We start from the raw sequence: 25,146 nt of genomic DNA on the forward strand, positions 1-25,146 counted from the left end.
AAATTCAAAATTACAATCCTTTTCTTTCATTATTAGGTATTTTATGCATGAATATGATGGCTCACAGTTTGTTATTGGCATTTCCTGTCTGAGTTTGCCCACTTTGCCAATTAAATAGTTGTAATTGGGAATATGAGCCTTCTGATTCAATGAAAGACGGAGTTGAATTAGTCTTTCTGCCTCCACTGTACACGCACCCTACCATACCCCTGTCTGTATGCCCTGAATCTATCCAACAACGGCCAGAAATCTGCTCCTTTTATTCTCTGTCCCCAACGCACTAGACGACCAGTCTTGATAGCCTTTAGCCGTACCCTCATCCTGTTCCTCCTCTGTTCCTCCTCTGTTCCTCGGGTGATGTGGAGGTTAACCCAGGCCCTGCATGTCCCCAGGCGCTCTCATTTGTTGACTTCTGTAACCGTAAAAGCCTTGCTTTCATGCATGTTAACATCAGAAGCCTCCTCCCCAAGTTTGTTTTACCCACTGCTTTAGCACACTCCGCCAACCCCGATGTTCTTGCCGTGTCTGAATCGTGGCTTAGGAAGGCCACCAAAAATCCTGAGATTTCCATCCCCAAATACAATATTTTCCATCAAGATATAACTGCCAAAGGGGGAGAAGTTGCAATCTACTGCAGAGATATCCTTCAAAGTTCTGTCATATATTCTAGGTCTATGCCCAAACAGTTCAAGCTCATTTTTTAAATAAATTTATCCAGAAACAAGTCTCTCACTGTTACCACCTGTTATAGACCCCCCTCAGCTTCACAGCTGTGCCCTGGACACCATATGTGAATTGATTGCCCCCCATCTATGTTCAGAGTTCGTTATGTTAGGTGACCTAAACTGGGATATGCTTAACACCCCGGCCATCCTACAATCTAAGCTAGATGCCCTCAATCTCACACAAATTATCAAGGAACACAACAGGTAGAACCCTAAATCCGTAAACATAGATATTATCCTGACCAACTTGCCCTACAAATACACCTCTGCTGTTTTCAATCAGGATCTCAGCGATCACTGCCTCATTGCCTGCATCCGGGTCCACGGGTCCGCGGTCAAACGACCACCCCTCATCACTGTCAAACGCTCCCTAAAACCCTTCTTCGAGCAGGCCTTTCTAAATCGACCTGGCCTGGGTATCCTGCAAGGATATTGACCTCACCCCGTCAGTTGAGGATGCCTGGTCGTTCTTTAAAAGTAATTTCCTCAACTTAAATAAGCATGCCCCTTTCAAAAAAATGTAGAACTAAGAACAGATATAGCCCTTGGTTCACTCCAGACCTGACTGTCCTCGACCAGCACAAAAACATCCTGTGCGGACTGCACTAACATCGAATAGTCCCGGCGATATGCAACTTTTCAGGGAAGTCAGGAACCAATACACGCAGTCAGTTAGGGAAGCAAAGGCTAGCTTTTTCAAACAGAAATGTGCATCCTGTAGCTCCAAAAAGTTTTGGGACACTGTAAAGTCCATGGAATATAAGAGCACCTCCTCCCAGCTGCCTACTGCACTGAGGCTAGGAAACATTGTCACCACCGATAAATCCACGATAATCGAGAATTTCAATAAGCATTCTCTACATCTGGCCGTGCTTATCTCTTGGCTACACCAACCCCGGCCAACAGCTCCACACCCCCACAGCTACTTTCCCATGCCTCCCCAGCTTCTCCTTCACCCAAATCCAGATAGCAGATGTTCTGAAAGAGCTGCAAAATCTGGACGTGTACAAATCAGCTGGGCAAGACAATCCTAACCCTCTCTTTATAAAATTATCCACCGCCATTGTTGCAACCCCTATTACCAGTCCGAGAAGTTTAGAAAGCTGCCGCGGTCATCCCCCTCTTCAAAGGGGGTGACACTCTAGACCCAAACTGTTACAGACCTATATCCATCCTGCCCTACCATTCTAAAGTCCTCGAAAGCCAAGTTAATAAACAGATCACCGACCATTTCGAATCCCATCGTACCTTCTCCCCTGTGCAATCCGGTTTCCGAGCAGGTCACGGGTGCACCTCAGCCACGCTCAAGATACTAAACAATATTATTACCGCCATCAATAAAAGACAGTACTGTGCAGTCGTCTTCATCGACCTGGCCAAGGCTTTCGACTCCGTCAATCACAGCATTCTTATCGGCAAACTCAACAGCCTTGGTTTCTCAAATGACTGCCTCGCCTGGTTCACCAACTACTTTTCAGAGAGTTCAGTGTGTCAAATCGGAGGGCCTGTTGTCCGGACCTCTGGCAGTCTCTATGGGGGTGCCACAGGGTTCAATTCTCGGGCTGACTCTTTTCTCTGTATATATTAACGATATCGCTCTTGCTGCGGGTGATTCCCAGATCCACCTCCACGCAGACGACACCATTCTGTATACATCTGGCCCTTCTTTGGACACTGTTAACAAACCTCCAAATGAGCTTCAATGCCATACAACACTCTTTCCGTGGCCTCCAACTGCTCTTAAAACGCTAGTAAAACTAAATGCATGCTTTTCAACCGATCGCTGCCCGCACCCGCCCGCCCAACTAGCATGACTTCTCTGGACGCTTCTGACTTAGAATATGTATACAACTACAAATACCTAGGTGTCTGGCTAGACTGTAAACTCTCCTTCTAGACTCATATTAAACATCTCCATCTCCTAGAATTACCTTCCAATTTCGAGAAAAAAGCTCCTTCACTCACGCTGCCAAACATACCCTCGTAAAACCCACTATCCTACCAATCCTCGACATCGGTGTTGTCATTTACAAAATAGCCTCCAACACTCTACTCAGCAAAGTGGATGTAGTCTATCGCAGTGCCATCCGTTTTGTCACCAAAGCCCCATATACCACCAACCACTGCGACCTGTATGCTCTCGTCGGCTGGCCCTCGCTACATATTCGTCGCCAGACCCACTGGCTCCAGATCATCTATAAGTCTTTGACAGGTAAAGCTCTGTCTTATCTCAGCTCACTGGTCACAATAACAACACCCACCCGTAGCACGTGCTCCAGCAGGTATATCTCACTGGTCATCCCCAAAGTCAACACCTCTTTTGGCCGCCTTTTCTTCCAGTTCTCTGCTGCCAATGACTGGAACGAATTGCAAAAATCGCTGAAGTTGGAGACTTATATCTCCCTCACTAACTTTAAACATCAGCTATCTGAGCAGCTTACAGATTGCTGCAGCTGTAAATAGCCCATCCAATCTACTTACCTCATCCCCAAATTGTTTTTATTTTGTTTTTTGCTCTTTTGCACACCAGTATTTCTACTTGCACATCATCTGCACATCTATCACTCCAGTGTTCATTTGCTAAATTGTAATTACTTCGCTACTATGGCCTATTTATTGCCTTACCACCTCACGCCATTTGCACACAATGTATATAGACTTTTTTCTATTGTGTACATTTGTTTATTCCATGTGTAACTCTGTGTTGTTGTTTGTGTCGCACTGTGTCGCTTTATTTTTGGCCAGGTCGCAGATGTAAATGTTCTCAGCTGGCCTACCTGGTTAAATAAAGGTGAAATAAAACACATTTTAAAAATCTCGAGCATCAGCCTTTGTGGGTTTGTTTCAGGCTCAAAATGACCAGCAACAAAGACGTTTCTAATGAAACTCGTCAGTCTATTCTTGTTCTGAGAAATGAAGGCTATTCCATGCGAGAAATTGCCAATAAACTGAAGCTCTCGTACAACGCTGTGCACTACTCCATTCACAGAACTGCGCAAACTGGCACTAACCAGAATAGAAAGAGGAGTGGGAGGCCCCGGTGCCCAACTGAACAAGAGGACAAGTACATTAGTGTCCAGTTTGATAAACAGACACCTCACAAGTCCTCAACTGGCAGCTTCATTAAATAGTACCCGCAAAACACCAGTCTCAACGTCAACAGTGAAGAGGCAACTCCGGGATGCTGGCCTTCTAGGCAGAGTTCCTCTGTCCAGTGTCTGTGTTCTTTTGCCCATCTTAATCTTTTATTTTTATTGGACAGTCCGAGATATAGATTTTTTTTGCAACTCTGCCTAGAAGGCCAGCATCCCGGAGTCGCCTCTTCACTGTTGACGTTGAGACTGGTGTTTTGCGGATACTATTTAATGAAGCTGCCAGTTGAGGACATGTGAGGCGAGGCGTCTGTTTGTATTTCTGATCAATTTGATATTATTTTAAATGGACAAAAAAAGTTTATTTTCTTTAAAAAACACACACAAAAACATGTGGAACTATATGTATTTTGTCAGGCAGAATTTGACTTGGAAAGTTGTCTATTAACCTTTTGTGACTAGGGGGAAGTATTTTCATTTTTGGAAGATGCTAGAATATGCATATAATTGACAGCTTAAGTTTCCAAAACTGTAAAAATATTGTCTGTGAGTATAATAGAACTGATTTGCAGGCGAAAGCCTGAGAAAAATCCAATCCGGAAGTGCCTCATGTTTTGAAAGCGCTGCGTTCCAATGCGTCCCTATTGAGCAGTGAATGGGCTATCAACCAGATTACTTTTTCTCCGTATTCCCCAAGGTGTCTACAGCATTGTGACGTAGTTTTACGCATTTATGTTGAAGAATACCCGTAAGCGGCTACATGGTCACCTGATGCTTTCAGAGTGATTCTCGTGTAAAATACAGAGGTAGCCATTATTCCAATCGGTCCTACTGAAAAACGAATTGTCCCGGTGGATATATTATCGAATAGATATTTGAAAAACACCTAGAGGATTGATTATAAACAACGTTTGCCATGTTTCTGTCGATATTATGGAGCTAATTTGGAATATTTTTCGGCGTTTTTGTGACTGCAATTTCCGGGCGATTTCTCAGCCAAAAGTGAAGAACAAACGGAGCTATTTCGCCTACAAAAATAATATTTTTGGGAAAAAAGGAACATTGGCTATCTAACTGGGAGTCTCGTGAGTGAAAACATCCGAAGGTCATCAAAGGTAAACGATTTAAGTTGATTCCTTTTCTGATTTCCGTGACCAAGTTACCTGCTGCTAGCTGGACAAAATGCTATGCTAGGCTATCGATAAACTTACACAAATGCTTGTCTAGCTTTGGCTGTAAAGCATATTTTGAAAATCTGAGATGACAGGGTGATTAACAAAAGGCTAAGCTGTGGCTCAATATATTTCACTTGTGATTTTCATGAATATGAATATTTTCTAGGAATATCTATGTCCGTTGGGTTATGCTAATTAGTGTCAGTCGATGATTACGCTCCCTCATGCGGGATGGGGAGTCACTAGAGCTTTTAAATCAGCTACCAAAAAGTAAAACTTACATTCATCATAAATATTAATAGTTGACATTTCCACCTGTGTTAACAGGTCTATATTTCCAAGATGCATTAAGATTTCCTGATACTGTTTGTTTGTGTATTATGGGCAGACAACTGACTACTTGTGTTCCACATTTTTGTCCATCCCCCTTCCAACCAGGCATTATTCTGTACTTTTTGAGTTTAGGGTGTGTGTCACAATATCTATCAATTGAATCACTTTTGCAGTAAAATATTTTTACACAGCCATCCATTTCATATACAAATAGCCCTTAAACAGCATGGAGCTGTATTTCGTCATTGTCCTGTTGAAAAACAAATGATAGTGGGACTAAGCAGTGGGGGTAGGTTTGTGACAGTCATAAATACCTCTTCCCCCCTCTTTCATCTTTCTACCCTACTGATGTGAAATTTGAAAACCCCTTGGTTAACATAGAGATTCTGGGAACATCAGAAGGCGGGGGGAAATTAACTATATTCTGGTAATCCGACCAATTGAACATATGCGGTGGTACTTAATGAATATGATGTCAGTTTGGTTGTCATCTGAGAAATTCTCGTCAATGATAGGATGACATAAACTCTACAGTGGAAAGTCTGCACATTGTAGTTATCGGAGTCACATGGAATTGTTGTTCAATTTAAATGTTGGAATATGAAATTATTGGTGAAGAGATTAAATGTAATTTTAGCTTCCAAATGAGAGATTTGGGTTTTCATAAGGTTAGGGCTCTGCTCAATCAGTGGCCCGCCTCTGTGAAGAGACATGGGTTATAAAACTTTTCAAACACACCCTTCTCGCTCCACTATATAAAGCCTTGACAAAAATGTAACCTCCTGTTCCAAGTACGTGAGGTCTGCAGCCTCTGCGTTAAAAGGACTAACATGTCAACTACAGAACTAAGCCAACCTCAGCGTGAGCTTTGGTTGCGAATGGTATGAACTTTGAACTCTTATTCACTACAGAAGTGATACCTCCTAGCCGTTGAGTTAGCAACAGCAGCTGCAAACGCGGGCTAGGAAAGAACAGACACAGTATCCTGTCTACCACACAACGACGTTACTACAACGTATCCAATTGACCACCAGAGACATTCTTCAAAGGACAAAGGACTCGGTTTGGCAACACGGCATTCCATCTACCACTAACCTACCGAAGCGCAGCTCAGAGTAAATATTTATTGCATTTTCCTTTTCCAAATGGGCGGTAATTTAGAATGCATAAGATACTGTATTTACGATAGCACAGCTTCTCCCTTTGTCTCTCAGTCTTCCCGCTCTTTCACTCAAACCCAGCCCCCTTTCTTTTGTGTAACCAGCTGTCACATCTGTTCCGCACAACAGGGACGTTTTCCTTTATGACGTAATGGGATGGGTTATGGGATGGGATGGGTTATTGCTGAAGAATGCTGTGGTAGCAATGCTGGTTAAGTGTGCCTTGAATTCTAAATAATTCACTGACAGTGTCACCAGCAAAGCACCCCCACATCATCACACCTCCTTCTCCATGCTTCATGGTGGGAACCACACATGTAGAGATCATCTGGCCACCTACTCTGCGTCTCACAAAGACACAGAGGTTGTAACCAAAAATCTCAAATTTGGACTCATCTGACCAAAGGACAGATTTCTTGAGTTTCTTGGCCCAAGCAAGTATCTTCTTCTTATTGTTGTGCTTTAGTAGTGGTTTCTTTGCAGCAATTCCACCATGAAGGTCTGATTCACGTAGTCTCCTTTAAACAGTTGATGTTGAGATGTGTCTGTTACTTGAACTCTGTGAAGCATTTATTTGAGATGCAATTTATGAGGCTGGTAACTCTAATGAACTTATCCTCTGCAGCAGAGGTAACTCTGGGTCTTCCTTTTCAGTGGCGGTCCTCATGAGAGCCAATTACATCATAGCGCTTGATTGTTATTTGCAACTGCAATTTTCCGGATTGACTGACCTTCATGTCTTAAAATAATGATGGACTGTCGTTTCACTTTGCATTTTTGTGCTGCTGTTGCCATAATATGGACTTGGCCTATTACCAAATATGGCTATCTTCTGTATACCCCTCTTACCTTGTCACAACACAACTGATTGGCTCAAACGCATTAAGGAGGAAACTTTTAACAAGGCACACCTGGTAATTGAAATTCATTCCAGGTGACTATCTCATGAAGCTGTTTGAGAGAATGCCAAGAGTGTGCAAAGCTGTCATCAAGGCAAGGCAAAAAAACATTGAAGAATCTCAAATATAAAATAGATTTTGATTTGTTAACACTTTTGTGGTTACTACATGATTACATACAGTGGGGCAAAAAAGTATTTAGTCAGCCACCAATTGTGCAAGTTCTCCCACTTAAAAAGATGAGAGAGGCCTGTAATTTTCATCATAGGTACACTTCAACTATGACAGACAAAATTTGAAAAAAAAAACAGAAAATCACATTGTAGGATTTTTAATGAATTTATTTGCAAATTATGGTGGAAAATAAGTATTTGGACACCTACAAACAAGCAAGAATTCTGGCTCTCACAGACCTGTAACTTTTTCTTTAAGAGGCTCCTCTGTCCTCCACTCGTTACCTGTATTAATGGCACCTGTTTGAACTTGTTATCAGTATAAAAGACACCTGTCCACAACCTCAAACAGTCACACTCCAAACTCCACTATGGCCAAGACCAAAGAGCTGTCAAAGGACACCAGAAACAAAATTGTAGACCTGCACCAGGCTGTGAAGACTGAATCTGCAATAGGTAAGCAGCTTGGTTTGAAGAAATCAACTGTGGGAGCAATTATTAGGAAATGGAAGACATACAAGACCACTGATAATCTCCCTCGATCTGGGGCTCCACACAAGATCTCACCCCGTGGGGTCAAAATGATCACAAGAACGGTGAGCAAAAATCCCAGAACCACACGGGGGGACCTAGTGAATGACCTGCAGACAGCTGGGACCAAAGTAACAAAGCCTACCATCAGTAACACACTACGCCGCCAGGGACTCAAATCCTGCAGTGCCAGACGTGTCCCCCTGCTTAAGCCAGTACATGTTCAGGCCCGTCTGAAGTTTGCTAGAGAGCATTTGGATGATCCAGAAGAAGATTGGGAGAATGTCATATGGTCAGATGAAACCAAAATATAACTTTTTGTTAAAAACTCAACTCGTCGTGTTTGGAGGACAAAGAATGCTGAGTTGCATCCAAAGAACACCATACCTAATGTGAAGCATGGGGGTGGAAACATCATGCTTTGGGGCTGATTTTCTGCAAAGGGACCAGGACGACTGATCCGTGTAAAGGAAAGAAGGAATGGGGCCATGTATTGTGAGATTTTGAGTGAAAACCTGCTTCCATCAGCAAGGGCATTGAAGATGAAACGTGGCTGGGCCTTTTAGCATGACAATGATCCCAAACACACCGCCCGGGCAACGAAGGAGTGGCTTCCTAAGAAGCATTTCAAGGTCCTAGAGTGGCCTAGCCAGTCTCCAGATCTCAACCCCATAGAAAATATTTGGAGGGAGTTGACAGTGTGTGTTGCCCAGCAACAGCCCCAAAACATCACTGCTCTAGAGGAGATCTGAATGGAGGAATGGGCCAAAATACCAGCAACAGTGTGTGAAAACCTTGTGAAGACTTACAGAAAACGTTTGACCTCTGTCATTGCCAACAAAGGGTATATAACAAAGTATTGAGATAAACGTTTGTTATTGACCAAATACTTATTTTTCACCATAATTTGCAAATAAATTCATAAAAAATCCTACAATGTGATTTTCTGGATTATTTTTCTCGTTTTGTCTGTCATAGTTGAAGTGTACCTATGATGAAAATTACAGGCCTCTATAGTATTTTTTAAGTGGGAGAACTTGCACAATTGTTGGCTGACTAAATACTTTTTTGTCCCACTTTATGTTATGTGTTATTTCAATCGTTGTGATGTCTTCACTATTATTCTACAATGTAAAGAATAGTAAAAAATAAAGAAAAATCCAGGAATGAGTAGGTGTGTCCAAACTTTTGACTGGTACTGTATATAGGAATATCTGTGCATGTATCTGGTATTCCCTTAATCATTTTACATACAGTGCCTTGCGAAAGTATTCGGCCCCCTTGAACTTTGCGACCTTTTGCCACATTTCAGGCTTCAAACATAAAGATATAAAACTGTATTTTTTTGTGAAGAATCAACAACAAGTGGGACACAATCATGAAGTGGAACGACATTTATTGGATATTTCAAACTTTTTTAACAAATCAAAAACTGAAAAATTGGGCGTGCAAAATTATTCAGCCCCCTTAAGTTAATACTTTGTAGCGCCACCTTTTGCTGCGATTACAGCTGTAAGTCGCTTGGGGTATGTCTCTATCAGTTTTGCACATCGAGAGACTGACATTTTTTCCCATTCCTCCTTGCAAAACAGCTCGAGCTCAGTGAGGTTGGATGGAGAGCATTTGTGAACAGGAGTTTTCAGTTCTTTCCACAGATTCTCGATTGGATTCAGGTCTGGACTTTGACTTGGCCATTCTAACACCTGGATATGTTTATTTTTGAACCATTCCATTGTAGATTTTGCTTTATTTTTTGGATCATTGTCTTGTTGGAAGACAAATCTCCGTCCCAGTCTCAGGTCTTTTGCAGACTCCATCAGGTTTTCTTCCAGAATGGTCCTGTATTTGGCTCCATCCATCTTCCCATCAATTTTAACCATCTTCCCTGTCCCTGCTGAAGAAAAGCAGGCCCAAACCATGATGCTGCCACCACCATGTTTGACAGTGGGGATGGTGTGTTCAGCTGTGTTGCTTTTACGCCAAACATAACGTTTTGCATTGTTGCCAAAAAGTTAAATTTTGGTTTCATCTGACCAGAGCACCTTCTTCCACATGTTTGGTGTGTCTCCCAGGTGGCTTGTGGCAAACTTTAAACTACACTTTTTATGGATATCTTTAAGAAATGGCTTTCTTCTTGCCACTCTTCCATAAAGGCCAGATTTGTGCAATATACGACTGATTGTTGTCCTATGGACAGAGTCTCCCACCTCAGCTGTAGATCTCTGCAGTTCATCCAGAGTGATCGTGGGCCTCTTGGCTGCATCTCTGATCAGTCTTCTCCTTGTATGAGCTGAAAGTTTAGAGGGACGGCCAGGTCTTGGTAGATTTGCAGTGGTCTGATACTCCTTCCATTTCAATATTATCGCTTGCACAGTGCTCCTTGGGATGTTTAAAGCTTGGGAAATCTTTTTGTATCCAAATCCGGCTTTAAACTTCTTCACAACAGTATCTCGGACCTGCCTGGTGTGTTCCTTGTTCTTCATGATGCTCTCTGCGCTTTTAACGGACCTCTGAGACTATCACAGTGCAGGTGCATTTATACGGAGACTTGATTACACACAGGTGGATTGTATTTATCATCATTAGTCATTTAGGTCAACATTGGATCATTCAGAGATCCTCACTGAACTTCTGGAGAGAGTTTGCTGCACTGAAAGTAAAGGGGCTGAATCATTTTGCACGCCCAATTTTTCAGTTTTTGAGTTGTTAAAAAAGTTTGAAATATCAAATAAATGTCGTTCCACTTCATGCTTGTGTCCCACTTGTTGTTGATTCTTCACAAAAAAATACAGTTTTATATCTTTATGTTTGAAGCCTGAAATGTGGCAAAAGGTCGCAAAGTTCAAGGGGGCCGAATACTTTCGCAAGGCACTGTATACAGTAGTGACATATTTGAGATCTTGTCAGATTTCTGTATTTCAATTATTTATTTTTAGAGCAGAGAATAAGAGAAGTTACCTAATGTTTATTTTCAGTGTACTAGGGTTGATTTAGGAATTAAATTAACTGGAAGTAAATTAAATCAGACATTTTGTAATATAATTTGATGGTATGCACAAAATAGTGTGTGAGGATTTGGTGAGGCAAGCTGATCCTAGATCTGATCATAAAGCACATCTTCTCAAAAGTCTTACCTGCAGATCAGTGAGCAGGTTGCTGGTCTCTCTCACTCTGGCTCTGGTGGTGTCCAGTTCAATGCATAGTTTCTCCTGGGTGTCCTTCAGACTGGAGATGTGGCTGTGTGCAGAGCCAAGGTTTTGCTCCCCTTCCTTCACCAACTCCTGAAGGTGAGACACCTGCAGTGGATGGGAAATAAGGTCAGATGTCATGCAACTCAAGGACCAAATCAGGTAGTAGTGGCAGAGAGGAATGGCCATGCCTAAGGTTGCAAAAGGGAAGAGTTTATTACTGTAAATGTTCTAAGTTTACCAGAAAACTACCAGAATGTTGGTATCTTTTAAGGATTTTATGTAATCTATCAAAGGACATTTAGTGGCTGTTTTGGGTACTTCAGATTATCACAGTTGTCTGTAATTCAAATCAAATGTTATTTGTCACATGAGCCGAATACAACAGCTGTAGACCTTACCGTGAAATGCTTACTAGCAAGCCCTTAACCAACAACGCAGTTCAAGAAATAGAGTTGAAACTATTTACTAAATTAATAAAAAAAAAAAAATGAAATGTAACAATAAAATAACAATAACGAGGCTATATACAGGGGGTACCGAGTCAATGTCCGGGGGTACAGGTTAGTCGAGGTAATTTGTACATGTAGGTAAGGATAAAGTGACTATACATAGATAATAAACAGTGAGTAGCAGCAGTATAAAAACAAAGGGGGGGGGGGGGGGGGGGGGGGGGTCCAATGTAAATAGTCTGGGTGGCCATTTGATTAATTGTTCAGCAGTCCTATGGCTTGGGGGTAGAAGCTGTTAAGGAGCCTGTTGGACCTTGGTGCTCTGGTACCGCTTGCCGTGTGGAAGCAGAGAGAACAGTCTATGATTTGGGTGACTGGAGTCATTCACAATGTTTTGGGCCTTCCTCTGACACTGCCTAGTGTATAGGTCCTGGATGGCAGGAAGCTTGGCCCCCGTGATGTACTGAGCTGTACGCAGTACCATCTGTAGCGCCTTACGGTCAGATGCCGAGCAGTTGCCATACCAGGCAGTGATGCAACCGGTCAGGATGCTCTCAACTTTGAGGATCTGGGAACCCAAGCCAAATCTTTTCAGTCTCCTGAGGGGGAAAAGGCATTGTTATGCCCTCTTCACAACTTTCTTGGTGTGTTTGGAGCATGAAAGTTTGCTGGTGATGTGGACAGCAAGGAACTTGAAACTCTTGAACTGCTCCACTACAGCCCCATCGATGTGAATGGGAGCGTGGTCGGCCCTTCTTTTTCCTGTAGTCCACGATCAGCTCCTTAGTCTTGATCAATTTGAGGGAGAGGTTGTTGTCCTGGCACCACGCTGCCAGGTCTCTGACCACCTCCCTATAGGCTGTCTCATCATTGTCGGTGATCAGGCCTACCCCCGTCGTGTCGTCAGCAAACTTAATGACGGTTTTGTAGTCGTACTTGGCCACGCAGTCGTGGGTGAACAGGGAGTACAGGAGAGGATGAAGCACGCAACCCTGAGAGGACCCCGTGTTGAGGATGTGTTGTTACCTACCCTTACCACCTGGGGGCGGACCGTCAAATTAAATCCAGGATCCAGTTGCAGAGGGAGGTGTTTAGTCCCAGGGTCCTTAGCTTAGGGATGAGCTTTGAGGGCACTATGGTGTTGAACGCTGAGCTGTAGTCAATGAACAGCATTCTCACATAGGTGTTCCTTTTGAACAGGTGGGAAAGGGCAGTGTGGAGTGCGATTGAAATATGTTGGAACGGTATGCAAATTGAAGTAGTTCTAGGTGTTTCCGGGATGATGGTGTTGACGTGAACCATGACCAGCCTTTCAAAGCACTTCATGGTTACCGACGTGAGTGCTATGGGGCGGTAGTCATTTTGGCAGGTTACCATCGCTTTCATGGGCACAGGGGCAATGGTGGTCTGCTTGAAACATGTTGGCATTACAGACTCGGTCAGCGAGAATTTTTAAATGTCCGTGAAGACACTAGCCAGTTGGTCCGCACATGCTCTGAGTACACGTCCTGGTAATCTGTCTGGCCCCACAGCCTTGTGAATGTTGACCTGTTTAAAAGGTCTTGCTCACATTGGCTACGGAGAGCGTGATCAACAGCGTAATTACCTCTGCCCCCCTGTGTGGCCTCATCACAAAATATATTACATTATTAAATAAGATGACTTAAAAACAAAAATAAATAGAATGACAAAGCTGTAACACATTATCCAAAATATAAACCATCAACTAACTTTGTGAATACCATTGGTGTTTAATATGAGGGTTTCATATTAAACATATTAACTTTTCTAACCCTACCTACTGTAACGATTCTCGTCCTCGTCTGATGAAGAATATGAAGGATCGGACCAAAATACAACGTGGTACGTGTCCATGTTAACTTTATTAATCTGAACACAAAATAACAAAGGTGAAACAACGAAAAAACGAAACAGTCCTATCAGGTGACAAAACAGGAAACAACTACCCACACACACACAGGTGGGAACAGGCTACCTAAGTATGATTCTCAATCAGAGACAACGATAGACAGCTGCCTCTGATTGGGAACCATACCAGGCCAAACACAGAAATACAAAACATAGAATGCCCACCCCAACTCACGCCCTGACCAAACCAAAATAGAGACATAAAAAAGGAACTAAGGTCAGGACGTGACACCTACATGTACATATTACCTCGACTAACCGGTGCCCTAGCACACGGACTCTGTACCGGTACCCCCTGTATATAGCCTCGCTATTGTTATTTTACCGCTGCTCTTTAATTATTTGTAACTTTTATTTCTTATTTTTTATGTTTTAGTTTTAAACTGCATTGATGGTTAGGGCTTGGAAGTAAGCATTTCACTGTAAGGTCTACGCCGGTTGTATTCGGAGCATGTGACAAATTAGATTTGATTTAATTTCTTTTTCTATGTCAATATATATTTGTTGTCAATGTTTTTGCGTCAAACTAGTGGCAGTCGTGAAAAAAGTCAATACTTATGACGAGTTGCAGAGGTAATTGAAAATAATGGCATTGTTGTTTTGACACTTTTTTCATTAATTCGGCTATTTTCTCTTGAACCATACGGTCTATCTACTAGAAACTCATGGACACAGATATAAAGAATTAATATTATATATGTACATGTTTTAAAAGTTATTAAAAAGTATAAGTTACCAACGTTCCAATAATTAACAGAAAACCTATGGCAATCAACCAAAATTCCAGTAACTTGGGGTGGCAGGGTAGCCTAGTGGTTAGAGTGTTGGACTAGTAACCGAAAGGTTGCAAGTTCAAATCCCCGATTTGAACTTGCCCCTGAACAGGCAGTTAACCCACTGTTCCTAGGCCGTCATTGTTCTTAACTGATATAGGAAAAAAAAAAAAAAACTTTGGTCAATTACTGGTAGCTTTGCAGCCATGCCATTGGTGTTGGATTTTTCAGAATGGTAATGGTAAATGGTAAAATTTTGCAATAAACAAGATGCAGATGCTCAAGCTATTTTCCAATCCATGTACTACGGCTGCACTGAGAACAGTAACAGAGAACACAATGGGATACGATACCATGAATCAGTTAAGTTTGCTGTAATGAAGATAAACATGAATTAAACTGCTAATAAGGACTTTTAAAGAAATCAGCCATCAATTTGTGGAACGATTTTCAAGATTTTAGTTTGCACAAATTAATATGCACATTTTACGAGCAGCAGTGCATTTCCATCAAACTGGCTTCTTGCAAATCAAAGGCTGCGCACACAAAAATCACTTTGTCATATAACTTTTCATTCACAGAATAAAAAAACTGAAATTCTATGCGTTTCCATCCCACTTTTAACTCTATTGATGGTTTTGGTGCAAAAAGTCTGTGATAATGCAACAAACTGCAGTAGGAACTATTTCAAACGTGCTGACTCTGGTCTTGACATGCGCTTTAGCCAACAGCTCAAAGATACAGGGCAGAGGGAGGCCTACATAAGAACAGGATAATTAGTATTTGTCAATTGGCAGGCAAGCATCGATCATAATGTCACCAGCTTACCAATTAACACTCAATCTACTAGTGCACTTTCACCACCCTGTGTAGTTCATCATAACTTATTTTATCTGAAGCCTACTAAACTGTGCATGCTTCTTCAAGTCGAGGTAGTGGGAGGACCACATAACATAGCATCGTATGACTGCAAATTTAACTCAATATGGTGGTAATTATATCAGCAATTGCCCAAGAAATAGTTCCCACTGCAATTTGTCGCATTATCTAACCACTGACAAAAAATTGATTGGCCCTTCTCTAGCCAATTTTGTTTAGTCGACGTTTAGGAAATGTACTGCCAATTTGAGAGTTGTAATCTGGCCTGTCATGATTTTTTTTTATCTGACAGGTACGTTATTTGCATAATTGGATGGAAACCTGGTTTATGCCAAAGACTTTCCTTACCTCTTGATTGGCTATATTGAGCTTGGCAGAAAGCTCCTTCTTCAGGTTGTCCAGTTGCTGTTGGAGACAGTTCTTCTGCTCCTCCAATGAGAGTCGCCGAATCTCAAACTCCTGCCCCATTTCCTAAAGAGACGGTCAATACCCAGATGAGTTTGAGATGCAACAAAGAAGCTTAACTTTGCATGGTGCACTGGTTTTCTTAAAAGGATACTGGAGGGAGATTAAATGCATCATCGTGCAAACCAGTGATTTAGCTGATCTCACATTGATAACGGACAGCTGCAACTTTCTTCGTCTAGGTTTTATATTCCCGCCCCCAGTGAAATAACAACCTATCAAGAGCACTGGAAATCATAATGCTGATGAATGTAAAATAATTTAAGAATATAGGACTAGTAGGTCTATATTTCATTAAAACCTTTCATAAAAAATGGCAAGTTAATATAATATGTGCCATTTTAAATAACTTTATTAGACTACATTTTCATTTAATAAAAATTATAGATTATATAACTCAATCCCGCACTGAGACTGCTGTTTAAAGAAAACTTAAATTTTGCCTGACAGTCATTGACATTTCTGTGCTTAACTTGAGGGACAGGTCGCAGTGGTGGGTAGTATATGGGGCTTTGGTGACAAAACGGATGGCACTGTGATAGACAGCATCCAATTTGTTGAGTAGAGTGTTGGAGGCTATTTTGTAAATGACATCACAGAAGTAGAGGATCGGTAGGATGGTCAGTTTTACGGGGGAAGGATGCTTTGTTGCGAAATAGGAAGACAATTTACTTTTGGATTGGAGATGCTTACTGTGAGTCTGGAAGGAGAGTTTACAGTCTCACCAGACACCTAGGTATTTGTAGTTGTCCACATATTTTAAGTCAAAACCGTCCAGAGTAGCGATGCTGGCTAAACAAGTATTCCACTAGGATTTTGCTTGTGCTTAGCTCCATTATCCAGAAAAACTTCCCAGTAATAAATGATTACAAGCATACCCATAACATGATGCAGCCACCACTATGCTTGAAAATATGGAGAGTGGTACTCAGTAATATGTTGTATTGGATTTGCCCCAATCAAAACACTTTGTATTCAGGACAAAAAGAGAATTGCTTTGCCACATTTTTTGCAGTATTACTTTAGTGCTTTGTTACAAATAGGATGCATGTCTTGGAAGATTTATATTCTGAACAGGCTTCCTTAATTTCACTCTGTCAATTATAATTACTGTTCCCCGAAGGAGGGAATCGAGGTACAAGATACATGACAAGGCCAATAAAATCCACCCCTCGCTGGATGCCCCTGCCTTCCACAGGTGATAAGCGTGAGGCTTGGATTCATACCCCTCTTCACCGAGCCCAGGAACCTGTGGGGCCAAATGTTACGTTCGCTTTCAGTCAGTCAACAAGCCGACCCCAACAGATACTAAATGAAATGGCCCATGGCAGACCACCAAGACCTGACCACTGCAGATGCGGTAGTCTGGATATTGCACACACAGTGCACTGCCTAGTGACTTACTTATGTCCCAGCTGTAAGAATACTGTGTGCTATACTGGGAGCAGTGTCATCCAAATGATTAACCTCACAAAAGTGTGTGGTGATGCCCAACTCTCCGCAGCACAAATATCTCCTATAGTAAATCCTTTAAACAATGCCCAAGATACTGCCAGACCCCTGGTAGAGTGGGAACGAACACTGCTAGGTAACCCTTGCTGCTAAATGTCAGAGAGAGAGCCTCCACAATCCAGGGGGAAAGACGCTGCTTAAAGAGTGCCCTGCCGTGAGCTGGATTAGCAAAACAGGCAAAAAGTTGGTCACATAAACAGATATCCCGGCTCCGCTCAATGTACGTGTGGACACAGGGCATGTTACCTCTGTTGCTTTTCAGAAGCAAAAGGAGGAGACGAAAAGGGAAATTGCTCAAAAGCTAAGGACCTGTAGGACATACCCATGACTTTCGGGGCAAAGGCCACATTTGAACGCAACGCCGCCTTATAGTCGCCCGGGTCAAACTGAGAACAGGAAGGGTGTATGGATAACGCATGGAGGTCCCCAACACATTTAGCAGAGGCCAAAGCCATGAGCAGGGAGGTTTTGTAGGAGAAGATCTTCAGATCTACTGACTCCAGAGGCTTAAAGGGAGCTGCACACAGTGCCTCCAAAACCAGCACCAAGTCCCATGTGGGTGCAATAGGTTTAGGACCGCCCCCGGTGAGGTTCCGTCAATTCCCACCAGACAGCGGCAATGTACACTTTTAAAATTAAAAACACTTGAAAAGCTCCTGTAGGAACACAGAGCACTGAAAAGGAACAAGTGCTATATCTTGGCACCAGAGCACAAACGTTTGCCACTTATATGCATAAAACCCTCTCGTGGAGGACGCCCTTGCAGACTGAATGGTAGCAATAACATAAGGCAGTAAACCTCTAGCCATCAGGCACATAGGAACCAAATCTCTCACCTGACTTGCCAAACCTGCCCATGTGCCTGGGACAACAGGTCCCTGCGCAATGGGAGTATCCACAGGTCCCCGCCCAAAAGGTGAATGTTCTCTGTGAACCAAGACTGCCTGGGCCAACGGGGGGCCATAAGAATCAATGGTAAGTCCTCCTGGCGCACCCCCTCCAAGATGGGCTGAATCAGAACCACTGACAGAAACACAGAAAGGAGGGTCCGAGGCCACTGGTGGCCCAGAGCATCCGGTCCCAACGGGGCAATCGGGTTCATCATCAAGAAAAATAGATGCGTTTTCTCACAATGCATAAAGATCTATGTCGGCCCTGACGAAAAATGTCCCATACCTGGGAGAGCCTCAACTCCTAAAAGAGAGGGTCTCACCTGCTTAAAAAAATCTGAGTTGAGGCAACCGGGGACGTGTCACCCAAAGTGAAAGCGAGCCAAGGTTAGGAGGGAGAGAGAGAGTGAGTCTCTCCCTATCTGTTGATGCACGGCACCACTGACATAGTCGGTTATGACTAGAACAAGCGGTCCAACAAAAACAGGGGGAAGCTCCAGATAATGTGGTTAATAGACATGCAGGGTGTGCCACACCAGTATCCATACCCGCCAAATTGAGCTGCCTTCGTACAGCGTCTGTTGTGATCACCTTGCCCCTGACAACTCAGCCCCTGACAATAGCAGAGAATCTCACCACTGGGCCATGGCCCGTAGGCCTGACAGGGACACCCAAAGTGACAGACTTAGGCTGCAGTACATGTCCAGGGCAGTATGAACAATAGCCCCAAGGGAACAACTACCATCACAGAAGCCATCATCCCCAGTAGACATAGGCACTGGCGAAAATGCAGTGCGTGACCCAGCCAAAATGTGGCGAAGCAGAGCCGGAACCCGGGCACCCTCTATTGGGATAGAAAAGTGTGATACATGAATGAGTCTAGCTCGAGACCCAGAAACGGAATGCGCTGAGCTGGAGTCAGACAGCTCTTTTTCTGGTTTCTTATGAAGCCTAGAGAGATTAAATAGAAGATAGTAGCATGGATGTGTGTAACACTTACTTGGTTCTTCTTCCATTTCCACCAGTCTTGACAACTGTGTGTCTGAACATGGAGAAGGAACACTTTTCATCAAACTCACATATGGCAGACTTTTAACACCTGTGAAACACTGTGGAACTCGGTTTACAGTATGTGCCAAGGTTTGCCTAAAGCAGAGAAGTACCCCGATTGGCCTTGTCACTTGGGGATACTATTGTCACTAGAAGCCCCACTCAGTTTAGTGGTAAGATGAGTTCTGGTAACCAGCTGGACCGCACCCATTAAAAATAGACTCAAGGAAGAAAAAGAGGTTACCCTACCGATCAGTCATAGGCAATGTCGACAAAGTGCCTTGTAATCTAGTTGGAAATGGGACAGAAAAATGAACCCGTTCTGTTGTACTAGACAGGTGATTTGTAATTGAATCTAATTCCTAGGAATGAAAAGCGTTGAGCTGGAGACAAACATTTGGGGGCTCATATGAACCACAGAGATTGTATGGGATAACAGCGTGGTCGTGTCCAACCCTGATCATTCCCTCGACTCTGCTACCAACAACTAATCGCCTAGAGAGCCCATAACCTGTATCACTAGACACCTCATTAGGGAATAGTGAGCTACAGGTAGGAATGAGACACCTATGGGGGAGGAGCGCCACCTTGTGGACAGTGACCCAATTTGTCACTCTGACCCTGGGGAGATTGATATACCCCTTTGAACTCGGTGGAACACGGGGTAACAGAGGGGGCAGCATTAAACATGGACAAGCTTCCAACTTACACTGAGTGTACAAACAGGAACACATTCCTAATATTGAGTTGCACCCCCATTCGCCCTTAGAACAGCCTCAATTTGTCAGGGAGTCTTATGGCTTGGGGGTAGAAGGTAATAATAAGCCTTTTGGACCTGGCACTCCGGTACTGCTTGCCATGCGGTAGCAGAAAGAACAGTCTATGACTAGGGTTGCTGGAGTCTGACAATTTTTAGGGCCTTCCTCTGACATAGAGGTCCTGGATGGCAGGAAGCTTGGCCCCAGTGATGTACTGGGCCGTACGCACTACCCTCTGTAGTGCCTTGCGGCCTTGCCAGTCAGGATGCTCGCGATCGTGCAGCTGTAGAACTTCTTGAGGATTTGAGGACCCATGCCAAATCTTTTCAGTCTCCTGAGGGGGAATAGGATTTGTCGTGCCCTCTTCACGACTGTCTTGGTGTGTTTGGACCGTGATAATTTGTTGGTGATGTAGAAACCAAGGAACTTGAAGCTCTCAACCTGCTCCACAACAGCCCCGTCAATGAGAATTAGCGTGCTCCGTCCTCCTTTTCCTGTAGTCCACAATCATCTCCTTTGTCTTGATCACATTGAGGGAGAGGTTGTTATCCTGGCACCACACGGCCAGGACTCGGACCTCCTCCCTATAGGCTGTCTCATCGTTGTTGGTGATCAGGCCTACCACTGTTGTGTCATCGGCAAACTGATTGATGGTGTTGGGAGTCGTGCCTGGCCATGCAGTCATGAGTGAACCGGGAGTACAGGAGGAGACTGAGTACGCACCCGTGTTGGGGGCCCCGTGTTGAGGATCAGCGTGGTAGATGTGTAGTTACCTACCCTTACCACCTGTGGGCAGCCAATCAGGAAGACCAGGATCCAGTTGCAGAGGGAGGTATTTAGTCCCAGGGTCCTTAGCTTAGTGATGAGCTTTGAGGGCACTATGGTGTTGAACGCTGAGCTATAGTCAATGAAAAGCATTCTCACATAGGTGTTCTTTTTGTCCAGGTGGGAAAAGGAAGTGTGGAGTGCAATAGAGGTTGCAATATCTGTGGATCTGTTTGGGCGGTATGCAAACTGGAGTGGGTCTAGGGTTTCTGGGATAATGGTGTTGATGTAGTCATTTAGGCTGGTTACCTTAGTGTTCTTGGGCACAGGGACTATGGTGGTCTGCTTGAAACATGTTAGTATTACAGTATTCACCTGGTCAGTCCATGTCATGGAAAGAGCAGGTGTTCCCTAATGGTTTTTACACTCAGGGTACGTTGTGCTTCCATGAGACTGCATAGCCTTCATGAAGCCCGGCCTCTTTACGGGCACAGGGGGCTCTAGCAATGGCTGACGTAGTACCCATACCAAAACCCCTTGATCCGGGGTCATAGTTAGAAGGGATCCTAACTCTTTTCCTAACCTTAACCTAATTCTCCTAACCTGCTATGTTAATTATCCTAACCTGCTCCGTAAGTTCTCCTAACCTGCTATGAAACCTCAAATCTTATGTAAATTTGACAAAAGCTGGATGATCTGCATGATCTCACTGCAGGGGTTACCCCAGTCAAGTGCTCGATGGGCTGCTTCTTTATCGGAGGTGGACGCGACCCCGTTTCCTTAACTCCCTCCAACTCCCGGAACTGAAAATAGGAATAGGGTTGCCATAACGCTGGGGAATTTTGAGTAAGTTCCACTCGCTGGAAGTTACGCATGCTAACCAACGTTAGCTAGGAGGCTTTTTAGCATAAGATATACTAGCTAGCCTCTTTGACCGCAGCACAGTCCATTTAGAAAAACCAAGTGACATTTATACTACATATACTTAACAAGAGGGCTACCTCACCATGGAGAGGCAGGAATAGCTAGTAATTGCTAGCTCGCCACGCTAAGCAGAGCTTGTGTAGCTAGCCCAGTCTCGAAAGTCCACATAGGACTGGATCACTAAGACTCTTCATAAACAAGTCTGGGAAGAGAGGCAAGCGGTACTTGACCGACGCAGACACAGGTGGCAGGGGGAACCCACCAAACCTGGTCGCCCTCTACGAGAAGCATCCCGTAAAAGGCAACAGAGCGCACAGGAGTGGGTTGGGCGCAGGCAGCTACCGCATACCCTACAACCAGGCAGACAAGATATTTCCTCTGACCACACAATCCATCTCCACTTCCTGCACCTCGGTCCCAGCCCAGGTACCGACATCCAGGAAAGGAAAGTCGCCATCGGTAATTCCAAGCATACTCAATTATGCTACACGTCTTTCCAGGGAGTTTGTACGCAGTACGTGGCAATGTACAAACGCACTGGTTCGAGTGTGCTCCAAGCTGAGACAAACTACACATAGATTCTATCTTTCAGAGAAATGCTACAGTTGAAGTCGGTAGTTTACATACACTTAGTATTGGAGTCATTAAAACTTGTTTATCAACCTCTCCACAAATTTCTTGTTAACAAACTATAGTTTTGGCAAGTCGGTTAGGACATCTACTTTGTGCATGACAAGTAATTTTTCCAACAATTGTTCAGAGATTATTTCACTTATAATTCCCTGTATCACAATTCCAGTGGGTCAGAAGTTGACATACACTAAGTTGACTGTGCCTTTAAACAGCTTGGACAATTCCCGAAAATGATGTCATGGCTTTAGAAGCTTCTAACTGGCTAATTGACATAATTTGAGTCAATTGCAGGTGTACCTGTGGATGTACTTAAAGGCCTACCTTCAAACTCAGTGCCTTTTTGCTTGACATCATGGGAAAATCTAAAGAAATCAGCCAAGATAAAAAATTGTAGACCTCAACAAGTCTGGTTCATCCCTGGGAGCAATTTCCAAACGCCTGAAGGTACCACGTTCATCTGTACAAACAATAGTACAAAGTATAAACACCATGGGACCAACTCAGCCGTCATACCGCTCAGGAAGGAGACGCATTCTGTCTCCTAGAGACTAACGTACTTTGGTGTAAAGAGTGCAACTCAATCCCAGAACAACAGCAAAGGACCTTGTAAAGATGCTAGAGGAAACCGGTACAAAAGTATGTATATCCACAGTAAAACGAGTCCTATTTCGACAACCTGAAAGGCCACTCAGCAAGGAAGAAGCCACTGCTCAAAAACCACCATAAAAATTCAACATCTCAAGACATCAGTCAGGAAGTTAAAGCTTGGTTGCAAATGGGTCTTCCAAGTGGACAATGACCCCAAACATACTTCCAAAGTTGGGGCAAAATGGCTTCAGGACAACAAAGTCAAGGTATTGGAGTGGCCATCACAAAGCCCTGACCTCAATCCTATAGAAAATGTGTGGGCAGAACTGAAAAATCGTGTGCGAGCAAGGAGGCCTTACAAACCTGACACAGTTACACCTACTTTGTCAGGAGGAATGGGCCAAAATTCACCCAACTTATTGTGGGAAGCTTGTGGAAGGCTACTCTAAACATTTGACCCAAGTTAAACAATTTAAAGGCAATGCTACCAAATACTAATTTAGTGTACGTAAACTTCTGACCCATTGGGAATGTGATGAAAGAAATAAAAGCTGAAATCATTCTCTACTATTATTCTGACATTTCACATTCTAAAAAAAAAAGTGGTGATCCTAGCTGACCTAAGACAGGGAATTTTTACCCTGATTAAATGTCAGGAACTGTGAAAAACTGAGTTTACATGTATTTGGCAAAGGTGTATGTAAACTTCCAACTTCAACTGTATATCCGCATGACAGGGGGCATGATAAGAAATCTTATGAGAACAAGTACAACCTTTAGCACAAATGTTCAGGGGGTGAGCAGGCTCTACCACTATGGGGGAATTTAGTTGGAGCAACATACGACAGTCTCGTTTTCCAATTGTTTGTTTTAGTACCGTGAATCGTTCCCGTTCACATCAAGGTAAAGAGGGGAATAATTGAAGGAATGAATCCATGCCTCATGCCTATCACCTGTGGAAGGTGGAGTTTCCAGCGAGGTGCGGATTTCATTGGCCTTGTCATTAGTGATTGTAGATCCTTCAACCAAAGAGTGAACTACAAAGTCATTGATCCATCCTCAGCTCTCTTCTACTATAGCCATTTAACTGTTTCTAAGTCACCATTTGTCTCATGTCTTCCTGCCCGGCAACTGAGTTAGGAAAGACGCCTGTATCTTTGTAATGACTGGGTGTATTGATACACAACCAAAGTGTATTAATAACTTCACCATGCTCAAAGGGATATTCAATGTCTGCTTTTTTTTATACCCATCTACCAGTAAGGGCATCTTATATGCGAGGTATTGGAAAACCTCCCTGGTCTTTGTGGTTGAATCTGTGTTGGAAATTCACTGCTCGACTGAGGGACGACCTTACAGATAATTGTATGTGTGGTGTACAGACATGAGGTAGTCATTCAAAAATGATGTTAAACACTATTATTGCACACAGAATGAATCCATGCAACTTATGTGACTTGTGTAGCAAGTTTTTGCTCCTGAACTTATTTAGGCTTGCCATAACAAACGGGTTGACTACTTAGACTCAAAGCATTTCAGCTTTTCATTTTTAATACATTTGTAAACATTTTGAAAAACATAATTTAACTTTGACAGTATTGTGTGTAGGCCAGTGACAAAAAACCCTCAATTTAATAAATTTTAAATTCAGACTAACACAACAAAATTTGGAAAAAGTCAAGGTTTGTGAATACTTTCTGAAGGCACTATATGTAGGCTTGGGGGTGTATTTAATTCACTCTATTTATGCTACACTCTGTGCACACACACACACTCTGTGCACACACATTGTATATGAATATATGTATAGATACTGGGCTTGAGTGTGTGTGTGCACAGAGTGTAGCATAAATTGAGTGTATTAAATAGTGTGTAAACAACAGTGTGTAGGGCAGTGTGTGTGCATGATACTCACAGCCATCAATAGATTATTCTCCTTCTCTGCAGCGTTCTGTGCACTCTCCTGCGTCGCCCTGTGTTTCTCCGACAGCTCCTCTAGTGCCTGTGCCTGGGCCTCTTTGAATCTCACACCCTCCTCTTCGTATTTGCCCCTCAGCCTCGCTAGCTCCTTCTCATAGCCCTGCCTCTCCTCGCGAAGGGACTTGGGAAGGGGGAGGGGGGGGAATAGCCAAGATTTATTTCACACCCTGGCAGATCCGAAGGGCCATAGATACATGAAACATTTACACGTGATGGCTGTAATGAAACAAACCACAGTTGAAATCTAATAGATCAATTATCTGGTCTGACTA

General features: G+C 43.3%; 1 protein-coding gene across 4 annotated transcripts in view; it reads right to left on the reverse strand.

The window, feature by feature from the left end:
- zgc:85722 (uncharacterized protein LOC407982 homolog) overlaps positions 1-25,146 on the reverse strand; it is a 91,982-nt gene that overhangs the window by 52,548 nt on the left and 14,288 nt on the right. For all 4 annotated transcript variants that reach the window (XM_036963531.1, XM_036963530.1, XM_036963529.1 and 1 more), the window contains exons 5-7: positions 24,810-24,995; positions 15,658-15,780; positions 11,223-11,384 (exon numbers count right to left, since the gene is read on the reverse strand). In XM_036963531.1, the coding sequence (XP_036819426.1) occupies positions 11,223-11,384; positions 15,658-15,780; positions 24,810-24,995 (471 nt within the window). The remainder of the gene's footprint in view (positions 1-11,222; positions 11,385-15,657; positions 15,781-24,809; positions 24,996-25,146) is intronic.

Source organism: Oncorhynchus mykiss, chromosome 26 (genome assembly GCF_013265735.2).
Source record: "Oncorhynchus mykiss isolate Arlee chromosome 26, USDA_OmykA_1.1, whole genome shotgun sequence".
Taxonomy (NCBI): Eukaryota; Metazoa; Chordata; class Actinopteri; order Salmoniformes; family Salmonidae; genus Oncorhynchus; species Oncorhynchus mykiss.